General features: G+C 37.7%; 2 protein-coding genes across 3 annotated transcripts in view; both read right to left on the minus strand.

The window, feature by feature from the left end:
- LOC109110285 (protein FAM214A-like) overlaps positions 1-2,992 on the minus strand; it is a 56,881-nt gene extending 53,889 nt beyond the window's left edge. Inside the window, exon 1 of the mRNA XM_042774973.1 lies at positions 2,156-2,992. Within this exon, the coding sequence (XP_042630907.1) occupies positions 2,156-2,267 (112 nt within the window). The 5' untranslated portion in view covers positions 2,268-2,992. The remainder of the gene's footprint in view (positions 1-2,155) is intronic.
- Positions 2,993-8,385: 5,393 nt separating this feature from the next.
- Positions 8,386-19,180, minus strand: LOC109078549 (hepatocyte nuclear factor 6-like). Of its 2 annotated transcripts, none has more exons than XM_042774977.1 (2): positions 17,783-19,180; positions 8,386-13,767 (listed from the first exon to the last, which is right to left on the minus strand). In XM_042774977.1, the coding sequence occupies exons 1-2, from the start codon at positions 18,849-18,851 to the stop codon at positions 13,475-13,477; spliced, it is 1,362 nt and encodes a 453-aa protein (XP_042630911.1). In that variant the 5' UTR covers positions 18,852-19,180; the 3' UTR covers positions 8,386-13,474. The 2 variants fall into 2 exon arrangements, with proteins under 2 accessions (XP_042630911.1, XP_042630910.1); XM_042774976.1 differs by having other exon boundaries at positions 17,768-19,180.
- Between the last annotated feature and the right edge of the window lie 833 nt (positions 19,181-20,013).

The raw sequence follows: 20,013 nt of genomic DNA on the forward strand, positions 1-20,013 counted from the left end.
GTAACGACCGAACTCGCAACCATATTTGCTTTCGGGAAACAGACCCCTGGCTGGTGCTAATCTAAGTCCTGGTAAGGCAAAACAAAGATACAAACAATGTGCAAACTAGCAACCATTAACACACCTAATTTCCCACTTCATGGGGTTTATACATACATCCCGAAACGCCCAGCTCTGGGGAAACTGTGTCATAACCAACAGCTGTTCGACTTCAAGGCAAAACACTTCGAATTCTCCCAGCTGACTGCAGCAGGCCTGCTCCAACTGGTTATTCCAGAACTCTGACAAAAATGTGACATAATTTCTCCACAGAACATATTTCCACACGGCCTTCACAACTCAAAGTTCCTGGATCTACAAGCAGCTTTCCACCTCATGATATCTCGGATAAAACACTTTTATATCACACAAACACAGAAGAAAAAAGAAATCTCAGGATGCGCAACTGTATAATTTTATGGGTGTACTGAATAAAGCTGCATACCATTAAGCTCTTATATGAGATGGAATGTATTTTAATAAATAATAACCCATCCAAGAAATTCTGCCACTCAGTTTCATGTTTTCCGAAATCTGCACAACTTTCTCAGAAAATAAATAATAATAATAAATAAAAATATCTCAAGATCAATAATGTTGAGTAAAGATAAATAAAAAACGTGTTTGTTTACATGTCAAACAAGAGATGTTTATTGGTGTCAGCTCCAGACAAATTGATTTTCTGCTGCGATAGAGTCCAAAGGAAGCCACATGATCCTGTTAAACATCTGAGTTTATTGCGAGTGCCACCCTAATGCCAGAAACAAGAGAGAATCTCAGAATCCCTGCTCAAAACAGCACTTTTAAAAAGGAAGCTCTTTAAAGAGATATTCCCAGTGATATATAGATCTAGTTTGGTGCATTGTTTTAAGTTCCAGTTTAAAGTTGAAAGAAAGCACGAGAGCATGCTGGTGGAAGTGAACAACCTGCTATTTCCATCAGTGGAACAGTATGTTCCAAATAACAATAGCACAGAAGGGATGTCATATGTCCACAACAGTATTTTGACGGTAATCAACTCTCACTCTAAGAACCAGACAGACAAGAAGTCTCTAATCCATGAGGAGAAATCCAATAGAGGAAAATGACTCTGAAGACACCTATGGAAAGCAGTTCTAACAGTTGTTCCAACAAAAATATATCTGGCTAGTCAGGCCTGTTTGTTTGCTTTTGTAAATTGGCAGCTTTGGCTGTGGCACTAGGGGCAAACCACAGTCACAGGGGCCAAATTACATCCAAACATGTCTTCAGCATGTCCAAACATGGTAGCTGAGAACCAAATGTACAGCAATTAAACGGTCTATCATCTAAACATAACAACCATCTTAAAATGTGCAGTTATATTTCACAAATTTGGTCACTAGTTTAACTTTTTCAGCTGTTCATTCCTGAGTTATTTCTTTCTGAAGAATGAATAAATCAGAAGAATAACTGGCATAATATTTTTGCTCTAAACCAATACCCCCCCCCCCCCCCCAAAAAAAAAAAAAAAACAGACCTAAACCCCAAAAAACAAGCCTGTACCCAACAAATACAAGCCCATTTCCAAATAAAACATATAGCCAAAACACACATGTACACAAATACAAATCTGTAATCAACATAAACCCAAAAACAAATATGTACCTAAAAAAAAACATACCAAAACAAACCAATACCCAACAAAAACAAACTGTTCTTACCAAAAACAAACCTATGTGCAACAAAAATAAATCTTTTCCTACCAAAAACATCAGCATGTAACAAAGTAACGTTACATCGAGTGCATTGCGTTACAATAACTGTAGTGAGTATAGGGCACGGTTTTTTTTTAAATAGAGTGGGCAATTCTGAACAGTGTTAAGGGCAGTGTGTGTTAGCGAGAAGAGAAAAAAACACAACATACAGCGCACACACAGCTGATCTAGGACGCGTTCTTCCGTTCAGAGAGCGACGGCCAAAGCTTGAAAAGCGACAAAAGACAGTGTTGCAATGTATCATCTGAATATTAAAACAGCACATGCATGAAACAATGAAACAAACACACTGCAGCGCCGTGACGTCACGAGCCACAGACCGAGGACATTCAAACATTCATGTAATCACCCATTTATTTATTATTATTATTTTATTTTACCTCTGTCAGGTTTCATGTTGGTCACAGACACCGTGATCCCCTCCAGGATGTCTGCGGTCCCTCTTCCGTCTTCAGATCTTGGTTTAGACTTTAAAACTCGTCCCTTAGACATCGGTTATCTATCGATCTGGCATTCAGCCATTCGGATATTAATGATCTGAGCTGTTAGATCAATCGTAGATCTATACGCCACTGTATGTTAAAGTCCAGCGGTCTGATGAACTAATCCATCAAAACACCAGCGTTCTACCTAAATAAACATGCAACGATCATCTCTCGTCTCGATCTAGCTAAATATCCCAAACCTCCGCTGCATGTCGACTCATTGCCGATGCCAAACGAGCTCTAGTGCCAACACACCAGTCTCTCAAGTGCCACTGATCTGCTCAAATTAAAGCCACATGAGACGCATCGGTATCCCAAGGATCATCATCACAAACCTTACGCACAGACAGATCAGACACTAACAAAGATCCACTAACATCATCTCCTCCAGACTGGAGAAATGTTATGTGGCTGTGATGAGTCTGACTTCAGCCAACAAAAAGTGGCTCATAGCTCTAACCCCCCTTCTCGACCACTTGAACATAAACCCTCCCCATAAAAACAACGCTGGTGACGGAAGGACTAAATGCACTAGTTCAGCAAACTAGCTACATGAAGCGACTGCCAAAACCCAGCGATGACAAACCCCAAACCGAGGTTTTCGAGCTGTCTAAACGATATATCGGAGATTAAATGATCAGCAGGGACAAAGCTCATATTCTCTCTCTCTCTCTCTCCCTCTCTAGCTCTCTCTTTCTGCTTGTCAAAACAAATGCAGGAGGACAGCGTCATGTGTCCCAACAACAGCTCGTCCCGCCCCTAGACTTTACGTCACTTCCGCCCCGCGGCACTGGCTTGAACTCGTTACCGCGGCAACGCGTGAACGTAACCAATTATCTTAAAGGGATAGTTCACCCAAAAATGAAAATTTGATGTTTATCTGCTTACCCCCAGGACATCCAAGATGTAGGTGACTTTGTTTCTTTAGTATAACACAAGCCAAGAGTAGTGCTTAGTTAGCTCAAACCGTTGCAGTCTATCAGTCTTATAGTGTAAGTGGATGGGAATCATGGCTAAATCATACAAAAAAAAAAAAAAAAAAAACTTCCACAAACAAAATCAAATTTAACCCTGCGGTTGCTGACGATACATTGATGTGTGAAGACACAAAACGATCGGTCTGGGCAAAGAAACTGAACAGTATTTATATCGTTTTTACCTCTGATTCACGCAATGTCCGAACTGTTAGGCTAGGGTGGCCATATACGCCGTTCATACGGGACATGTCCTGGCCAGGATTTTAATATTGCCTAAAACATCCAAAGCAGTTTGACCAATAACATGCAGGTATTGTACATAATCGACCAATCGTGGGGCTGTGCGTGAGAAGGTGAGCTCTACAGGGAACGATCAAAGCGATGAAAATATGCGCACATGTTTGTTATTTAGTTTGACTTGAAGCGTCGCTGCGCAAAAAGTAGGTGCGAAAGAAATTTGAAAGCAGAGCCGTCTTCTACTCTGCTCTCTATAGCTCTTGTGAATGTCACACAACGATCGACCTGCACAGTGCAAACAGCCAAAATATTTTAGGCAATATTAAAATCCTATTCGGGATTTGTCCCGTATGAGTGGCACATATGGCCACCCTATGTTAGGCCCCGTCCCAAATGGCACTCTATACCCTTGCGGTCTTCCTCTGAGTCCGCACTTTCATGACGTAATGCCAATTTGACTGTCGGGTAGAAGTCTGCTGCGGAGCTCGCCCCAGTGTGGGCTCGGCAGAAGTGCAGATCGAGGGCGCATAACGGCTGCAAAGGAGGCGCTCGCGAGCACCCTTCTGAACGCAAAAAAGACAAATGGGACACCCTACGGTCTCGTGGACTTAATGGAGTTGCGCACGCTGCAGCCATTGTAAGTCCGTAAGACCGCAAGTGCACATGAAGTGTTCCATTTGGGACAGGGCCTTAGAACTCTCTTGAGCGTGTTCTCAGCAGCAGGCAGCCAGGTGCATTGGGGCATCTTCCTCTTCTTCTTGCTTTATGGCGGATCGCAGAATTATAATTGCATTACTGCCACCTATCTCTCAAGTGGACCATTGACACTCCTAATTGAGACTGTAGATAGAGTGTCAGTGGTCCATTTGAGAAGTAGGTGCCGGAAATGCACTTATAAGTCTGTGAGTAAGTAGTAAGTAGGCTACTTACTTCGTTCTTCTAAGTAATATCTTTGTGCTAGAAGTATACTTGTATACACTTGCTTGGGACTAAATTGTTTAGAAAACAAAGTGTACCAATAGTAAATTTTGAGCACACACCTAGGATAGGCCTTCATCTTTAGAGCTTCTTTAGTATTGCAACTATAATTCTAGTGAACGTTAATTTACTAGTTATACACTGTTGGCCGACTGTTTAGTTTTTAACACTGCAAGTAGGCTATAGGCTAATTGCAAGATTTTTTTTCCCTTTTTTTTTCTTTTTTTAATTTTTAGTATGTGTTCAATAAAAATACCCTTAAGCTGATACAGACATTTGTTTTAGTGCATACTTAAAGTCCTTAATAGAAAACTTACAAATATAGTTGCAGTATAAAAACTATACTAATAGTTTACTGACAGTATCTGTCAAAGTGTGCTAGTATATAACTAGTAAACTAACTACATGCATGCTGTATAAGTTTACTTGTATAGTTGCAAACATCTAAAACTAGAATTAAATTAGTGAACTCAAAGTTTACTACTTTTACACTTGAAGTGCACATTAACTAAAAAGCAGGCCAATTAACTTAGGCTTTACTCAGTATTGAAATAGTACACATATGTACCTTGAATGCTGCCTTGAAATTAGTACACTTACTACAGAAAGTACACTTGGAAAACATAGTTGAACTTAATGCAATGAATTTGAAGTTTTTGTAAGGAAAGATATTGCACCATCTTCATAATCTTAAACAGCAAATTAGTTGTATAACGTTATCAGTTAGATGGCTCCTTTTTTGTCTTTTTTGTTACTAAATTACTTAATGAGATTGAATATTCCTATAGAATTAATATTATATAAATTGATATACATGTATATCATATGCAGAGACCACTTTGAGAATGGGATTCAGAATCTAAATTATATAAAAAAATGTTGATTTTTGAAACCAAGAATAGAAATAAAATGGTGAAAAGACTATGACATATAAGCAAATGTTAGCCATTGATCATGTGATTTTCTTGCTTCCACTGAAGAACAAGATGGTCTTTAGAACTCAGATCTTGGTAAACAACATGATCAGCAAGGTTTGCCCACGAACACACCAAATTCTCAAATGTATGCTAATTTTTCGTTAGTAGTAATTTGTACAAGTGGAGTTAGATTCAAATGAAAGTCAGCTGAATGTTACCATACGTAATCTCTATTAAGTTTCATCTGTCCCAGGGGTTCAGGCCTCATTACAAAACTCTCCACTGTCTTTTCCCGTTATTAGATAGTCTATTAGCACACAGGTCATGGGTGATTAGTGGAATAGAGTTTTCTTGCATAAAAGAACAAATGGATGCTCAGAGGATCGAACTGACCTTCTTTTTCTTTTCTTTCTTTCTTTTTTTTTTGAAGCACAAAATATATGTGTGCTTATGATTCACACACACTCTCGTATGATTTAACACACTTTCTCATGTTTTAAAAATATTACCTTAGTAAGAGCCCATCAAATATTGACATTTATCATAATATGTCTTTTGAATTTCTATAGTCATAAATAACTATGTACGACAACAAACAGGAAGAAGACCAAGTGCATTCCAGCCAAAACATGTTGAGATCCAACCTGCTTAGCCAAATAAGGTCAGATTTACAAGACCTCTTGTGATTCAAGTGTCTTTGGTTGACACACGGGGCACAGGTTCAATATTAAGGGTTGTGTTGTGCCACCTAGTGGTCTTTTTTTAGAATCACAGATTGGAGTGATAGACTAAATGAATAACAAACCACTTAACAGTGTACGCAATTTTCTATGTAATTCAGAAAATGCATATAATTGCTTCAGAGAATATAAAACATTGTTTTCAGTGTTAATTGCCCATGTAATCAGTTGTGAATGTTTTGTACCTTTTTTCTGAGAGTGTATGGCAGCAAAAATGCAGATGGTGACATACAAAACAATGTCAAACCAACAGTGGTTTTAACTTTAACATCTACTAGCCAATAATTTGTTTTACATAAAAATGTTGTTTACACAAATATTATAAAGTATAAGCTTTTTTTTTTTTTAAGTATTTGTCTTGTTCACCAGTAGCCTACAATATCTAAACATCTTATTAAAACAAGATACAGTTATTTAGGGTGTATATATATATATATATATATATATATATATATATATATATATATATATAGATATATATCTATATATATATATATATATATATATATATATATATGATAATACGATTTCAACTGTGAGTTGTCTCTACTATCTTCTTTGTGTATTTGTACAATTTACATCTCTGGTAACACAATTATAAATCATTAACAAACATTATATATAATATATTAATTATTTGTTCATGTTTTTGCAGTACCCAATCTAAAGTGGAAACTATTAATCATTTGTAAATGTTTAGAAATGTTTACTAATCATTAATACCTTTATGAGCAGTCATCTCAATGGCAAAAATTGTCCAGAAAGACCTGAATTTACCATATTTACACATCTTTACTGATCATTTATTAATCATTTGGTCATGTTTTTGCAGTAGCCAATCTAAAATTGAAACTATTTATCATTTGTAAATGTTTATACACAATTACTAATCATTTAGTATCTTTATTGGCTTTGGACTTTTAGCTAATGTAACAAGGTTTGTATAAAGTGTGGCTGGTTATACGTTTAACTAAATGCTTGCTAAAGAGATTGTAATTTTGGTGAAAAAAAAAAGTTTATTGCCTCAAAACTCACATTAGTATACTACTCTTCAGTATATCATTAAACAGGATATTCCTTCAATCATAAATAAATAGGGGAAAACAAGTATTTATAATAATCAAATTGACCCCTGTACACAATTGACCCTTTAACCAACCCTTAAACCTACCCATACCACCAAACCTGTCCCTAACTTTACCCGTATCACACCTCAATAGCAGCTAAAGTGTTGTGCATTAACACAAGCTTTTAATCATTTTATAGCATTTTAAATTTGTAGATTTTCAATAAATGCTTGATCAGATATGCAACTGAAAGTTTAATGATATTTGTAAGCATTTTAACTAAATAATGATTTGTTTGATCATTATCTAATGTTTATTAGCAAACATTAAAAAGCACATTATCTCAGGTTTCTAACTCTTTGAATATATATTAACTTATAATCTGAGTATTATATAATGTCTGTTAATGATTTATTAATAAAAGTTATAATAAATTGTTACCATATCTCTTTTTGTTCAGAACGTAGTTCTTTAGTTTTACAATTACATTATGTTTAATGATTTACTCACTCCGATTTATTTTCTAATTTGAAGTGAAGTAAAATCTCACATTGCTGGGATGATGCCACCAAGTGGCTCTTACAAGCAAAGGATTTTAAACTTTCCATATTCGTTGTATTATTTCTGCAGTGCCCAGTATAAATTTTGTCTGCAGAATGTTTCACATTTTAAAATTAATAATCATTACGGTATATTTACTTTCTAGATTAAATGGCACAACATGTTAGATAGGTCATGTGATAGTGTAACATTACTGTTTGAAATATGTTTGAAATATAAATGTTACTGCACTGTTTATAAAGTATGTACTGTGTAGCATTTAGGTTGATATAAGATAGTATATCAAGTCAGGTGCAGTATTGTGTGTAGTGTAAGATATATATATATATATATATATATATATATATATATATATAATATATATATATATATATATATATATATATATATAGTGCACATTTTGGTAAATGTTAAAGGTCATTTTGGGCATTTCATGCATACCAATGAGGTGTATAATACCTGGGGAAAACTATCCATTACAATTCACATTCATCTGGCAGTTGCTTGGTTGGCACATGAGCACCCATTCAGAAAAAAATAAAATAAAAATTGATTTCCTGTTGATGTAAAGATATAACGGCCACATATGTTACAACATTGTTTTGAATATCATAGAAATGTTGAATAAAAGACAAGAAAGTCAAGAAGTCTGGTTGTGATGTGCTGGAAAACCCAACCTTTTTATTTTCTACATTTTTGTGACTACAGAAATGCTGAAACATTTTAACACTGAAAAAAGCATGGTGACATCATTACTTGCATCTTTTTTTTTCGTTTTCTTTTTTTCTTGCTTAGCAAACACAGAAGATGATATTGCACGGCATAGAGAACAGTAGCTAACAGGAAAGAAGAAAGAAAGAAAAAAAAAAACAAAGAAAAAAAACCTTTTTGATAGATGAGAATTGAAAATGAAAAGCATGGTGCATTACAACCTGAGAGTAATACCTACTGCATTCCTCCACTGAAACAGCCACAACATACAGAGAAAACAGGCCAAGAGAAAAACAGAAGAAAAAGAAAAGTGTAAAAACAGAACTAGCTTGATACAAGATGCACTGTTCGAAATGGAAACAAGCACTACTTTTGAGAAAGAAAATGTCAGCAAGTTTATTTTTCAGTTTATCAAAACCTTCCTCCTTCTTTAATTAAAATAATCATCGCTGGAAGTAGTCCTACTTGGACCTACAAAAAATAAATAAATATAAAAAAATGAAAAACATGATTTTGTTTTCCAGCTGATTGTCTTAGGCGCTCTCAGTATTATACGGCACACAGAGCCAAGCCTTTCTATCAAATAGGAACTCCTTTTCCACGACAACCAACTGGGATAGGAATTAATGATTAGAGCAATCCCAACATTCACATACATCGAGCTATCTAAGCTAGACACTACAGTAGAGGGGTGGGTCGGGACGGAGCATAGGGTTTGGAAAGAGAAGGGGTGAGAATTCTGAAGCAGAGAGCTACTGTGACGCTGTGGGCGAACACTTCTGGGTCTTTCACTGTGGTTTAGAAGGGATTCTGGGCAGAAAGGCTCTTGGCTCACAGTAGGGCTTGATTTATGCCAGTCTTTGCCTCTATACAAAACAAATCCTAAATGTTGACAACCCTTAAAGCGACATAGGAAACCCACTGACAGCAAACCCAATACAACAAATGAAACAACTCTGATTGTACAGCATAACGAGACGAAAAGCTCTGCTATCATGGGCTTTCTCTTCAATCCTTTTCGGGGTCATCATTCTGCATCATTTTTTTTCATGATGTTTCCAAGCCGTCCATCCTAAGCAGACACACAAAACGCCCAGTCGTTAGGTGAACAGTCAAATAGGCCTATAATGTCCGAGCCATTAGCAACATCAAGCAGAAAGGGAATCTGTTTGCTGAAATAATACAGGTTCAAATAATGCTGTGTATTTTGAGGCAGGACAGTAAATCCGATTCTAGGGGTCCAGATTCAACACTTTGGCATTATCCATGCACCAAGCATTTGTCTGTTTAAAAGTAGCTGCACATTCTAATAAATCAAAAGTTTCGCAAACAGCATATAAATGGCAAAATCATCATGATATGATACCACATGTTTTGCCAATAACCAATTTTTGGAGTTACCTTAACATTAAAAAGTAATACACACAGTTCTATCCCAGTAATTTAGTTAATCGTTAATCTTGTTTGAAAACACTTCTGTAATTCTGTTTGGTGCAGCTAATTGACCAGAAATTAAACTGTCACCATTAGACTCAAACTTCCGCCCTCCCCATACATGCACACACCAATTTCTGTTTTCTTTGGAGATTTATTAGACTTTGCTCATTGTCAGTACACACGTTCAAACCAAAATTGACATATCAGATGGATCTGGGCAGGAGTGCCACATCAATTAAAAAACAACCCAGTGACGTGGCCCCGCCCACGGCAGACCTGCTGCCCCGCCCATGCTCCACCCACTCAGTGTCCGACACAACAAAGTGAGCAGGACTTGTAGCCCTCTGTCCCAAAAGCCACAGATTGTACTGTTTAGCAGTATATGCCCCCCAATAAGTTGAACTAAGTATGTCTACATTGTCCCACTATGCCCTATACTGGTTCATATCCGTGCAGACAGCAGTTGACCTCACAAACGCTAGTGCTTATGCAAAAATCACACTACTTTCTTTCGCCCCCTCCCCCTCCCCCCTTCCCACTTTTTGGTTTTGGTTAGAAAATCTTTGGATGTGCAGCAATACCCATAAATCAATGATTTGAAATACAAAGGACAAAATCATTCTGGACATTTAAATAACATAAAAAAAACAAACAAAAAAAAAAAACATCATACACTGCTTTTTTCCACCCCACAGGTCTCTGTGAGCGGACCGTTCGGATCTCTAGCAGTGTACATGGGCCAAAGTGCCATCTATCATACAAACACAGAGGAATGGAAATTCATCAATATATCTACACTTCAGACATAAGGCTGTAAAATAAAAGAAATGTCCATTTTTGTTTTGTTTTTTGTTTGTTTTGTTTTTCCCAAAAAACCTACTATGTACAAATCTATATTTTCTACAAATACATAAATTAAAACATAGGTTAAGTGATACAAAAATGCAATTAAATTAATGGAAACCACAAACACAGTAGTAGAAGAAAGTGAACGAATAGACACAGAATCACAGCAGTTGGTTTTACCCTGTAAAAAAGAATATTCAAACATCCTTAGAGTATCGGAATAACACAAGGCTTTAATAAAAAATACGCTTCTTTTCCTTCCTGCAAGTTTCAGTCTGCTATCACAGAAACTCGCCTTTGGGGACCAAAACAGAGCACTTTAGCCAAAACCATCAAAATAAATACTCATAAAGCTTTTTTTTCCCGAAGTCACATCAATGATTACCAAACTAGTTCAGTTCTGCCTTAATCACATAAACTCTCTATACAACAGAACTGTGAAAATTTATTACTATGAGGTATTCAGATATTGGTAAAGACGTGCACGGCCTAATCGGTGGACACACCCACGGGTGACGTGGTGAGGGGGCGGGGCAAGTGGCAGATTTGGCAGGGCATTTAAAAGGGAGGTGGCAGGAGCTTTGGTTTGTCAGCAAGAGTTGGAGAAAGCAAGAGAAATTCCTTTGGTATGTTTTCATTGCATGGTTGCACTGGCAAAAGCACCACGGTGAGAGAGAAGAAATATTCCATTTTTTTTTCTTCATCAGTGGCCCTTCCACAGGCTGAGGTATTCCGAGAGTTAAAAGGTGGGTGTAGAGAGGTCAACGGCGGTTTAACACTTTGGTTCAAGCAAGGCACTCGTCCTGTGAGTTTAACACATGTCTGCCGAGGGCGCTGTTACATGAGCACGGATGAGTGGTAGAGAGCATTAGAGCGAAGGAGAGGAGGAAAAAGGGGGGAAGGAGTGGAAACACACCATCTATCCATCCACCTTATCATTCATTTAGGCCGTGCAAAGAGAACAAATCTTTGGTATTCTTTGGTATCATTACATTGATAAAAATTACGAATGGAAACGGACTGAGGTAGCATCTTTGGTTCACACTATAAATATCAGCAGGTCTTAACATGTTTTTTTTTTTTTGTCATTTTTTTCTACACGAGGAAGCAGCGCTCTTTTATATATGCTTCGATGTTGTAATAGTTGTAAATACCAAATATATTTTTAAAGCTAAAACACACCACAAGAGACAACAAGGCCAGATATCTTGTGAGTTTGAGTGAGTTTATGATATGAAGCAAACGCATCACCCTGCTTCAGTCTCCATAATGCTTTCTTCCTAGTTGTGAAATGCATAGAATGCGCTCACTCTCTCCTACTGGAGTATTGGGTTCGGGCTCGGATGGGGACACTGCGGTAGTGTTGATGGCTGATGAAATGATGCATTAGACAATGAAATAGCCTTCTATCATGAGCTAAATGGAAAATGAACCCAATGAATCTAATACGGCGGCACATGGCATATGGGTTTGTGAAAGCATGCTGACAGCCACCAGTCAATCAAATATTTTTTCTGCACATTAACATTGTAAGGATGAGGAATTTGAAATGAAGTGTAACATGAAACAACCTGGATTTCCTCCTGCTTCCTCTAATGACAATTAACATCCAGACGAAGCTTATTATGACAAACGATGAAAACCCTGTGTTGAGTTTTTTTTTCACCCAGACGTCTCTTCAGGCTCATTAAATGAGAGTCTGCAAAACTCATACAAATGATTTCTATTTAAAAGCTGTGTTTGACTGATGGATATGGGTGTGAAACGGTGACAGGTGCTGGTTAGTGTAAGTTTATCTTTGGTTTTTTAGCAACTGGCATTGAAATATTTAAAATTCAGTTAAAAGGCAGGTTAAAGCTAGCAAAAATCTCCCTGAAATAATCACAAGAAAGGACTGAGGCAGGAATGGGGCATAGGTGTGTCCTCACAGAGACACGTTTGGCTACTGATTGAGTTTGTTTTAGGACAAACAGGAGAACGAATTATACGTTAAATGGCTACGGAATCCACAGTCCATGTTACATTTACTGAGTTAGAAAGGTCACAGGGGGGTTTGTTAAGAGGAATAAATAAAGTCTGGCCTGATTTAAAAAATCAAAACAAAACAAAATACATGTGTTTCTTTGGTTCTACCATCTGTGATTGATAAGTAGTGAAGATGGCAAGTTCACATGTATTTTTAGGTTCCTATGTAACTTTTCCAACAATTAGGAAGAAAGCACTATCCTGAGGGTGACATTCAGGCAACCTTTGTCAAGATTCTACACCACCTGATTATCTTTGGCATCCCTGGCTAGTTCTGGGATGCCAATAGAGGTGAATGTGTGACGTAAGGCATTACACCCTCAATAACGCCGCAAAATCTGGAATCTGACATCAGAGTGAATAACAATCACTCTACGTTCAAGATAATGACCAAACACTGATGAGAAAAAGTCTTTGAAAGCAACTGATCACAGGAGAAAGAAAGACGCAGGTTTGGGGAGTGTGTTGAGATGTGGAACGACCAGTGATTGGTGTGTAACTTCTTCTTTTTTTTGCAGAATGTCAGACATAAACGAAGAAAGTCCTAAATGGGAGTCAAAGCAGTCTTTGGTGTTTTTCTTTGGATATTATAAATATCAGTACTGTACAAGTTTTAAGGGCAAACGCTGTCTAAAATTGTCTCGTTTTCTTTGTTTAAAGCTTTTCCACCGAAGATTTTTTTCTTTTTTTTTTTTCCCATAATGCAGCCACTACTCCATCATGCTTTGGTACAAGTGCTGGAGGAGGAGGAGTTGGCCGAGTTTGAGCTGCAGTCATCCAGCCACTTATCGAGGCTCCGTCGACGTGCGTTCATGAAGAAGTTGCTGACGGTGGTGAGCTCCAGGCCCAGCTGCTGAGAGATGGTGATTTGTAACTCTTTGGATGGGCGCTTGTTCTCTTTGAATATTGCATGTAAAGTCCGACGCTGGACATCAGTGAAGACCAGCCGGGGCTTCTTGGAGATGCTCCCTCGCTCGCTTTTACCATGCTCCTGCTCCTTTCTCTTGCATGCTGAAAGAACAAAAGGTTGATATAAAAAAGTCAGACATAATTGCCTAACAATGTAAAAGACACAGACTCATAAGCCATGACATGGTGTGAGTTTTTGGTAACACTTTATTTTACAGTGTCCTTGTAACATATTGCATGCACTTACTACAGTATTAAAAGGTAAATTATGCATAATTACGTGCAACTAACCCTAAAACAAATCCTATTCCTATCCCTAATGTTAGAGTAAGTAGTACGTATTGTCAGTTAATATTAATCTGTACTTAAACATATAATTACAATGCAACAAGGACATCTGAAAATAAAGTGTAACTGATTTTCTGAAATGGCTCTTAAAGTAAATCAGTCAAAAACATGGAATAGACAAAACAAAACAGAAACACTGATGCTTTTTGGAGGGTTTTGTATTATAATTTTCATGTTTACTACATGAATAGAGTCTCTGGAACTGTCCATGGTGCTTAAATCCAACCACATGCATTGCAGATACACTATCACACAACCAATATGGTCACTTACTGCAAATGAATAAAAAAATTAAAATAAAAATCGCTAAGCGGTCATTTTGAATAAAAAGGCCTACTGATGTTTTCTGTCTTTGTGCGTGTAAAATCCTAGTGGGCGGCAAAACTGTTATTTAGAAAACCACAAGGGGGCGCTAAAAGACGGTGCGAAACCGCTTAAATTAAAGCATGTAGGGCCTATTTACTTGCACCGTCACACGCACACACGCGCGAACGACCATTTGGTCTACAGGCAATATTTCTTATATTAATTTGTCATTAAAATGTAAATCACAGTTCTGCCTCTCAGTTCTATATCGTTCATTCACATTGACTTTTTACATGCAGTAGCTTAGACAAGAAAAACTCATTTAAATATTTAATATTCACATGTATCAAGAGTATTTTTTTTTTTACAAATATTATTTAAATATTTATATTATTCAAATCAATTTTTAAATATTTAATTACATTATAAATATCCTAACAGTTTGTAATAGCCTATAGTGTCTTTTTTTATGATACAAAGAGGTATAAAGTGAATAAACCTAAAGTCGTGTAAAAGAAGAACAAAACTATGCATGGGGTTTGAAACTTTGGGTAAATATTAACAAAAAGCAAATGAGCTTGCTATCATGTGTCATAAATCAAAACTGTGTCCATGCACAAGGCCACTTTGACGAGACCCACGCAGTTTCCCAGGGAAATAACTGAGAACCTCTTTATCCTTCAGCACATTTGATCATCACATATAGGTTCTGTTTGTCTGCAAATCATTAGACAGGCGCCAGATAAGCGCGCACACGAGGGCGAGGGCGCGCCCACGGTCACTCATTTCACAGTGGCTCCAGCAACAAAACAGAACCCTACACGCTCAGACGTTACTAAACATTATTTAGGCTAACATATAATTATAGCATATATTATGTTGCATAGCATATGCAATTATAATAAAAGATAAGAAGTTCGGATTACGTATGCTATATATGGTATATGAATAGATATGAAAATATATTCAGTTTCGCTATATGCCTATTTAGATGTACATTAGCTACTGGTCTGATACGCATTTTATGATTTAATGATAATGTAATATTATTATAGTTATTGATTTAAAGTTAGTTATGATGTTTAGCGAAGCCGCATGCACATTTGGGCTCAGATATAGTTTGAAAAGACTATATTATACATGAATAAAATGCTCTTGGATTTTAGATGACAGTTTAGATCGTAAAATTAGACACTTTGTAATATATTATTTGAAATACTTCCATATTGCCAACTATTATATATATATATATAATATATATATATATATATATATATATATATATAATATATATAATATTTTTTTTTAATAAAAGCTTTTATAAAATTCTTTAAGACAGAAATTATTACAGCAATTCAGTTTAGGTAAAGTTATTCCAAAAATAATGTCGATCGCTAAATTATTAATGATTGTCGACAAAAAGCTTAAAGAATGTCATTTTGTTGAAATCAATGTTATTTTCATTTGTTACCTTATTACAAAATTACGCAAATACAAATTATTTAGGTATGATAAAATATTGCATATCAGTTTTCTGTTTCTTTTTCTAATAAAACTAGACTAGGATCACTTTTTAAAACACAAAACATTAAGTCCTCATCACAAGCAAACATATGCTAAAATATAAATATAAAGAGTTTAAAGAGCAAAATACAGTTGAATATGAATGACAAATTCACGGCATAAAAATCACAAGTGTGTAAAAGGTGTAAAAGAGCTGTGACGTGAAAGACTGCTGAATGGTCTACTGTCTTACATTACTAAGGAAAAGGAGAAGGGAACTGAATTTGAATAATCAATATACCAATTCTATATTTACCTCTCAGTAGGCCGATCACATACTCTCAACCATGTGTACTCAATCAATAATATACATAACTGTGTCTGGAACCTTCACTAATTTATATTAAATTTAACGGAATAAGAAAATAATCGCACCAAACCAAAATAAACTAAATCTAACTGTAATGTAATTAGAATTCAGGTAGTTTAATAATAATAATAATAATAATAATAATAATAATAATAATAATAATAATAATAATAATAATAATGCAAGAACAGAGGAAACAGTTTTTTAAGCTTATTTCGTCCAAAAGAAAAACGAATATAGGCTACAATATATTCAAATAGCCTACATCATGTGAGTGTAAACATGTAAATAGAAACGTGTGGAAATAAAATATTATGATGCAAATTCATATTTTGATCTTTACTATGAATAATACAAAAACGTGGAGCAAAAATAAACAATAAAACCAAACAAACACCAGCTCAGCATCAGTATACATATCGCATATGACTGCATAATACCCTGACATTGATATTAATAATAAAAACGATACAGAAAAAAGAAATAGAGCGTAAGAGAGTAAAACAAAGAGTAAACTACTGAGTACGTACAGGACCTAAGATAATGACATAAAGAGAGAGCATATGTACAATCGACACAATTTTTTATTTTTATTTTTTGCCATGAAAAGTATTTTCAAGTAAGAACAAAGCTTGCCCATTATGTGCATAAATTAATTACTCTGCATAAATGAATTACTCTGATATTTGCAATGACATTTATGATGAAGTGTTGCAAGAAAAAAAGAGAGAGAAAGACAAAAAGAGAGCTCTCTCTCTTTTTTTTTCACTGCTGACTTTGAACGGATCAGTGGCCCCCAAAGCCGCACGCCAATTGATTCTAATTCTCGTGAGGCAAATTAATGGAGCCCCAATCAGTTAATTAAGAAAACCTATACAGAGAACACGTCACTGGAGCTGGACAATAGATAAAGAGATCCAACAATAAGAAGACTGAAGAAATAAAACATGCCCCTTTCTTACAAACCCAAACACACACTGCGACATGTATTCAGAGTCCATTTCAGCAGTGCGCACACATCGAACACGGTAACATATTTACGCACACTAGTTCAAAAACAAAATATATCCACGAGACATGTGACTGGGTTTTACCAAAACATGCAGTAATGTTCTAAAATAAAAAAAGTGGATCAGTGGTCACAAACGTATTGCAAAGACAAGTGGACACTGGGACACTGCATCAATTTTCACATAGATACAAAGGGACTTTGGCCACCGAGGCTTCGAGACATTTCTGATCAAACTATTTCTGTTTGCCCCTAAGGCTGCATGTAAAATCATCATCAAATAGCCCAAAACAAACTAGCAAAACAAAACAAATCCATTGCGCTGGATCACTTTACCTAGGCGGTCCATATTATACATAGAGAAAGCAACCTCAAGTTTGAAGGTATCAGTATAAATTAAAGTAGCACAACAAGCAGGGAATAAAATCACACAACCGAGAAAGTAAGCTAAATAGGAAACCTCCAAAAAGCGTCGCAGAACTGAAAAATTCTGGTCACTCGTGAACTGCTTTTGAAGGAAATGAAATGAGAGTGATTTACTGGGGATAAGAGAAGAAGTGTATTACCTATTGTTCTCTCACCTGCGAGCCTGAGCGCGGACATTCTCTGGAACTCAGGCTCCTGCAACCATTTCCACATCCTGCGGAAGGTTTCCCGGCCAGACTTAAGTTTGCTCCAGGGCTTAGGGTTCCGGAGCAGGTCCGAAAGCGTCCCTTGCGAGCGGCACAGTACCCTCTGTGCGAAGATGGCCTGCGGGATGCTGTATCTTTTCAGTTCCGTGGTGATCCTCTGTGCCACTTCTTTGGTATTGACCTCTTCCATCTGTCCCGAACTGCTGCCGTTGTTGAGCTGCGATCCGGGCGCGGATGAGTGGTTCAGCTCCCGAGTGGAGCCCAGCACCTGCCCGTGACCCTGGGCGTTGAGATGGGTGTGCGGATGATGGTGGATGCCGTTGATCTGCACCATACTCGCCGAAGACGCGCTCATGTGCTGCTCCCCGTGTCGAGCCAACATCGCGGGGTGGTGTGCCTCGAATCCGTTGGGTGTGAGCATCTTCTCGGCGGGCATGGTGGCCCCGGGGTGCGCGTAGGGCGGCAGCCCCTGCTGGGAGTTGTGAATGCCGCTCAGTCCGGATCCAGACAGGGGTGATAGGCTCTGTCCCATGCTGGCCACATCCTTGTGGTAGGGAGAGTAGAGGTTGTTCATCGGGGCCAGACCCCTATCGTCCCTCATCAAGGTGAAGCTCCCGCTGACGTTCCCCGGGATCCTTTGGTGCGGGTGATGATGGTGGTGGTGGTGGTGATGATGGTGGTGCGGGAATTTGTCGGAGACGGTGGAGATGGGCGGTAAGGACTGCAGCGGGGTGAGGGTGGTGTAAGTGCTGCTCATGCTCATCCCGGGGGGAGCCTCGCACGCCATGCTCATGGCCGGGTGCAGGTGCGTGGCGAGCCCGGGGTGCTCCGGGGGCCGGTGGTGATGATAGTCGCCGCTGTCCAGGATTGATGCCATGCCCATGGAGCGCGCATGGGCTGACAGACTGCTCCGATGGCTCCTGTGATGAGCGCTGTCTCCGGTCATGAGATCCGCCGCGCTTTCATGGCTCACTCCGTGCAGATCGCCAATGTTCTCCATCGACAGCTGGGCGTTCATTATACGTGCAAGCGTGTGGACAAATCATCTATCTGATATAGCGGAGCAGTGTACACAGAAGTGCTCTCATTGGAAAAGTTCTGTTATTATCTTGAGTATTTTTCTTTGCGTTCTTTTCTGATTTTTTTTCTTTCCTTTTTCGGTTTTATAAAGTTTTGTAATTTTTTTGAAATGTTATGGCCCCCGTCCCTTCAGTACTGCATGGTGTCGGTGTGCTCGCGTCCCTCGCCATCTCTTGCCATGTCTGCTGTTGTTTCGCACACCGCTCCGTGCTGCGGCTGCCGCTCCGCTTTGCCGCGCATGCGCGCTGATCGCGGCTCCTTTGACGTCACTTATTAAGGAAGTTGCACCCCATTGCTATTAGATAGGAATACCTCCTCCTGGATGCATAGCATAACCAACCTCACACAACTGTTATACCGAGAAAATAATAATAATAATAATAATAATAATAATAATAATAATAAAATAAATGGAATGGATAATAATTCAGGAAAATTGATTTGTATGAAGTGTAATGTTAACATTAAGTCTCATTATCGGCGTGAATAATTCATGAATAAATTCAATTAGTTTGTCAGAACCTCCTCCATGGGTGTAAAAACAAACTTCCGGGTTCATCTGGGGGCCTTGCTTGCATTAATATGCATATACATTAGTTCCTGCTCCAAACTTAAGATACATTTTTACATACATGCACATATGACTGCAGATATTATACTTTATACAATATACTGTATAAACTCGTCATGACATTCAGATGAAATAAGAAAGGTCTGGCAGATAGAATAAATAAATATTTTTTAATATAAAAAAAATGACTGAAGTATATAGATTGCTGAATGTAAGTCATTCTGTACCATGTAGAGATGGAGTGTTTTTTTTTTTTTTGAATCAAGGACAGACGGATTGGTAATAGGCAGAGAAAGGCTGGACAGATGTTTCTATTGTTGTGTTATTAAGAGTAACGAACCAAGCCATCAGGAGTGTGTCCCGCTACCGCGGCCTGGCATTATAATGACACAGCACATTACGTTTCATGGGTGAACTTCATTCTGCACACAAATGAATAGGCAAAACCCATTTATATATCAAATCAATGTTACCAACACACGTTTGTTTATACAGTTATGGATTTTATTGAATGCATATCGAACACACA

The sequence above is a fragment of the Cyprinus carpio genome, chromosome A18 (genome assembly GCF_018340385.1).
Source record: "Cyprinus carpio isolate SPL01 chromosome A18, ASM1834038v1, whole genome shotgun sequence".
NCBI lineage: Eukaryota > Metazoa > Chordata > Actinopteri > Cypriniformes > Cyprinidae > Cyprinus > Cyprinus carpio.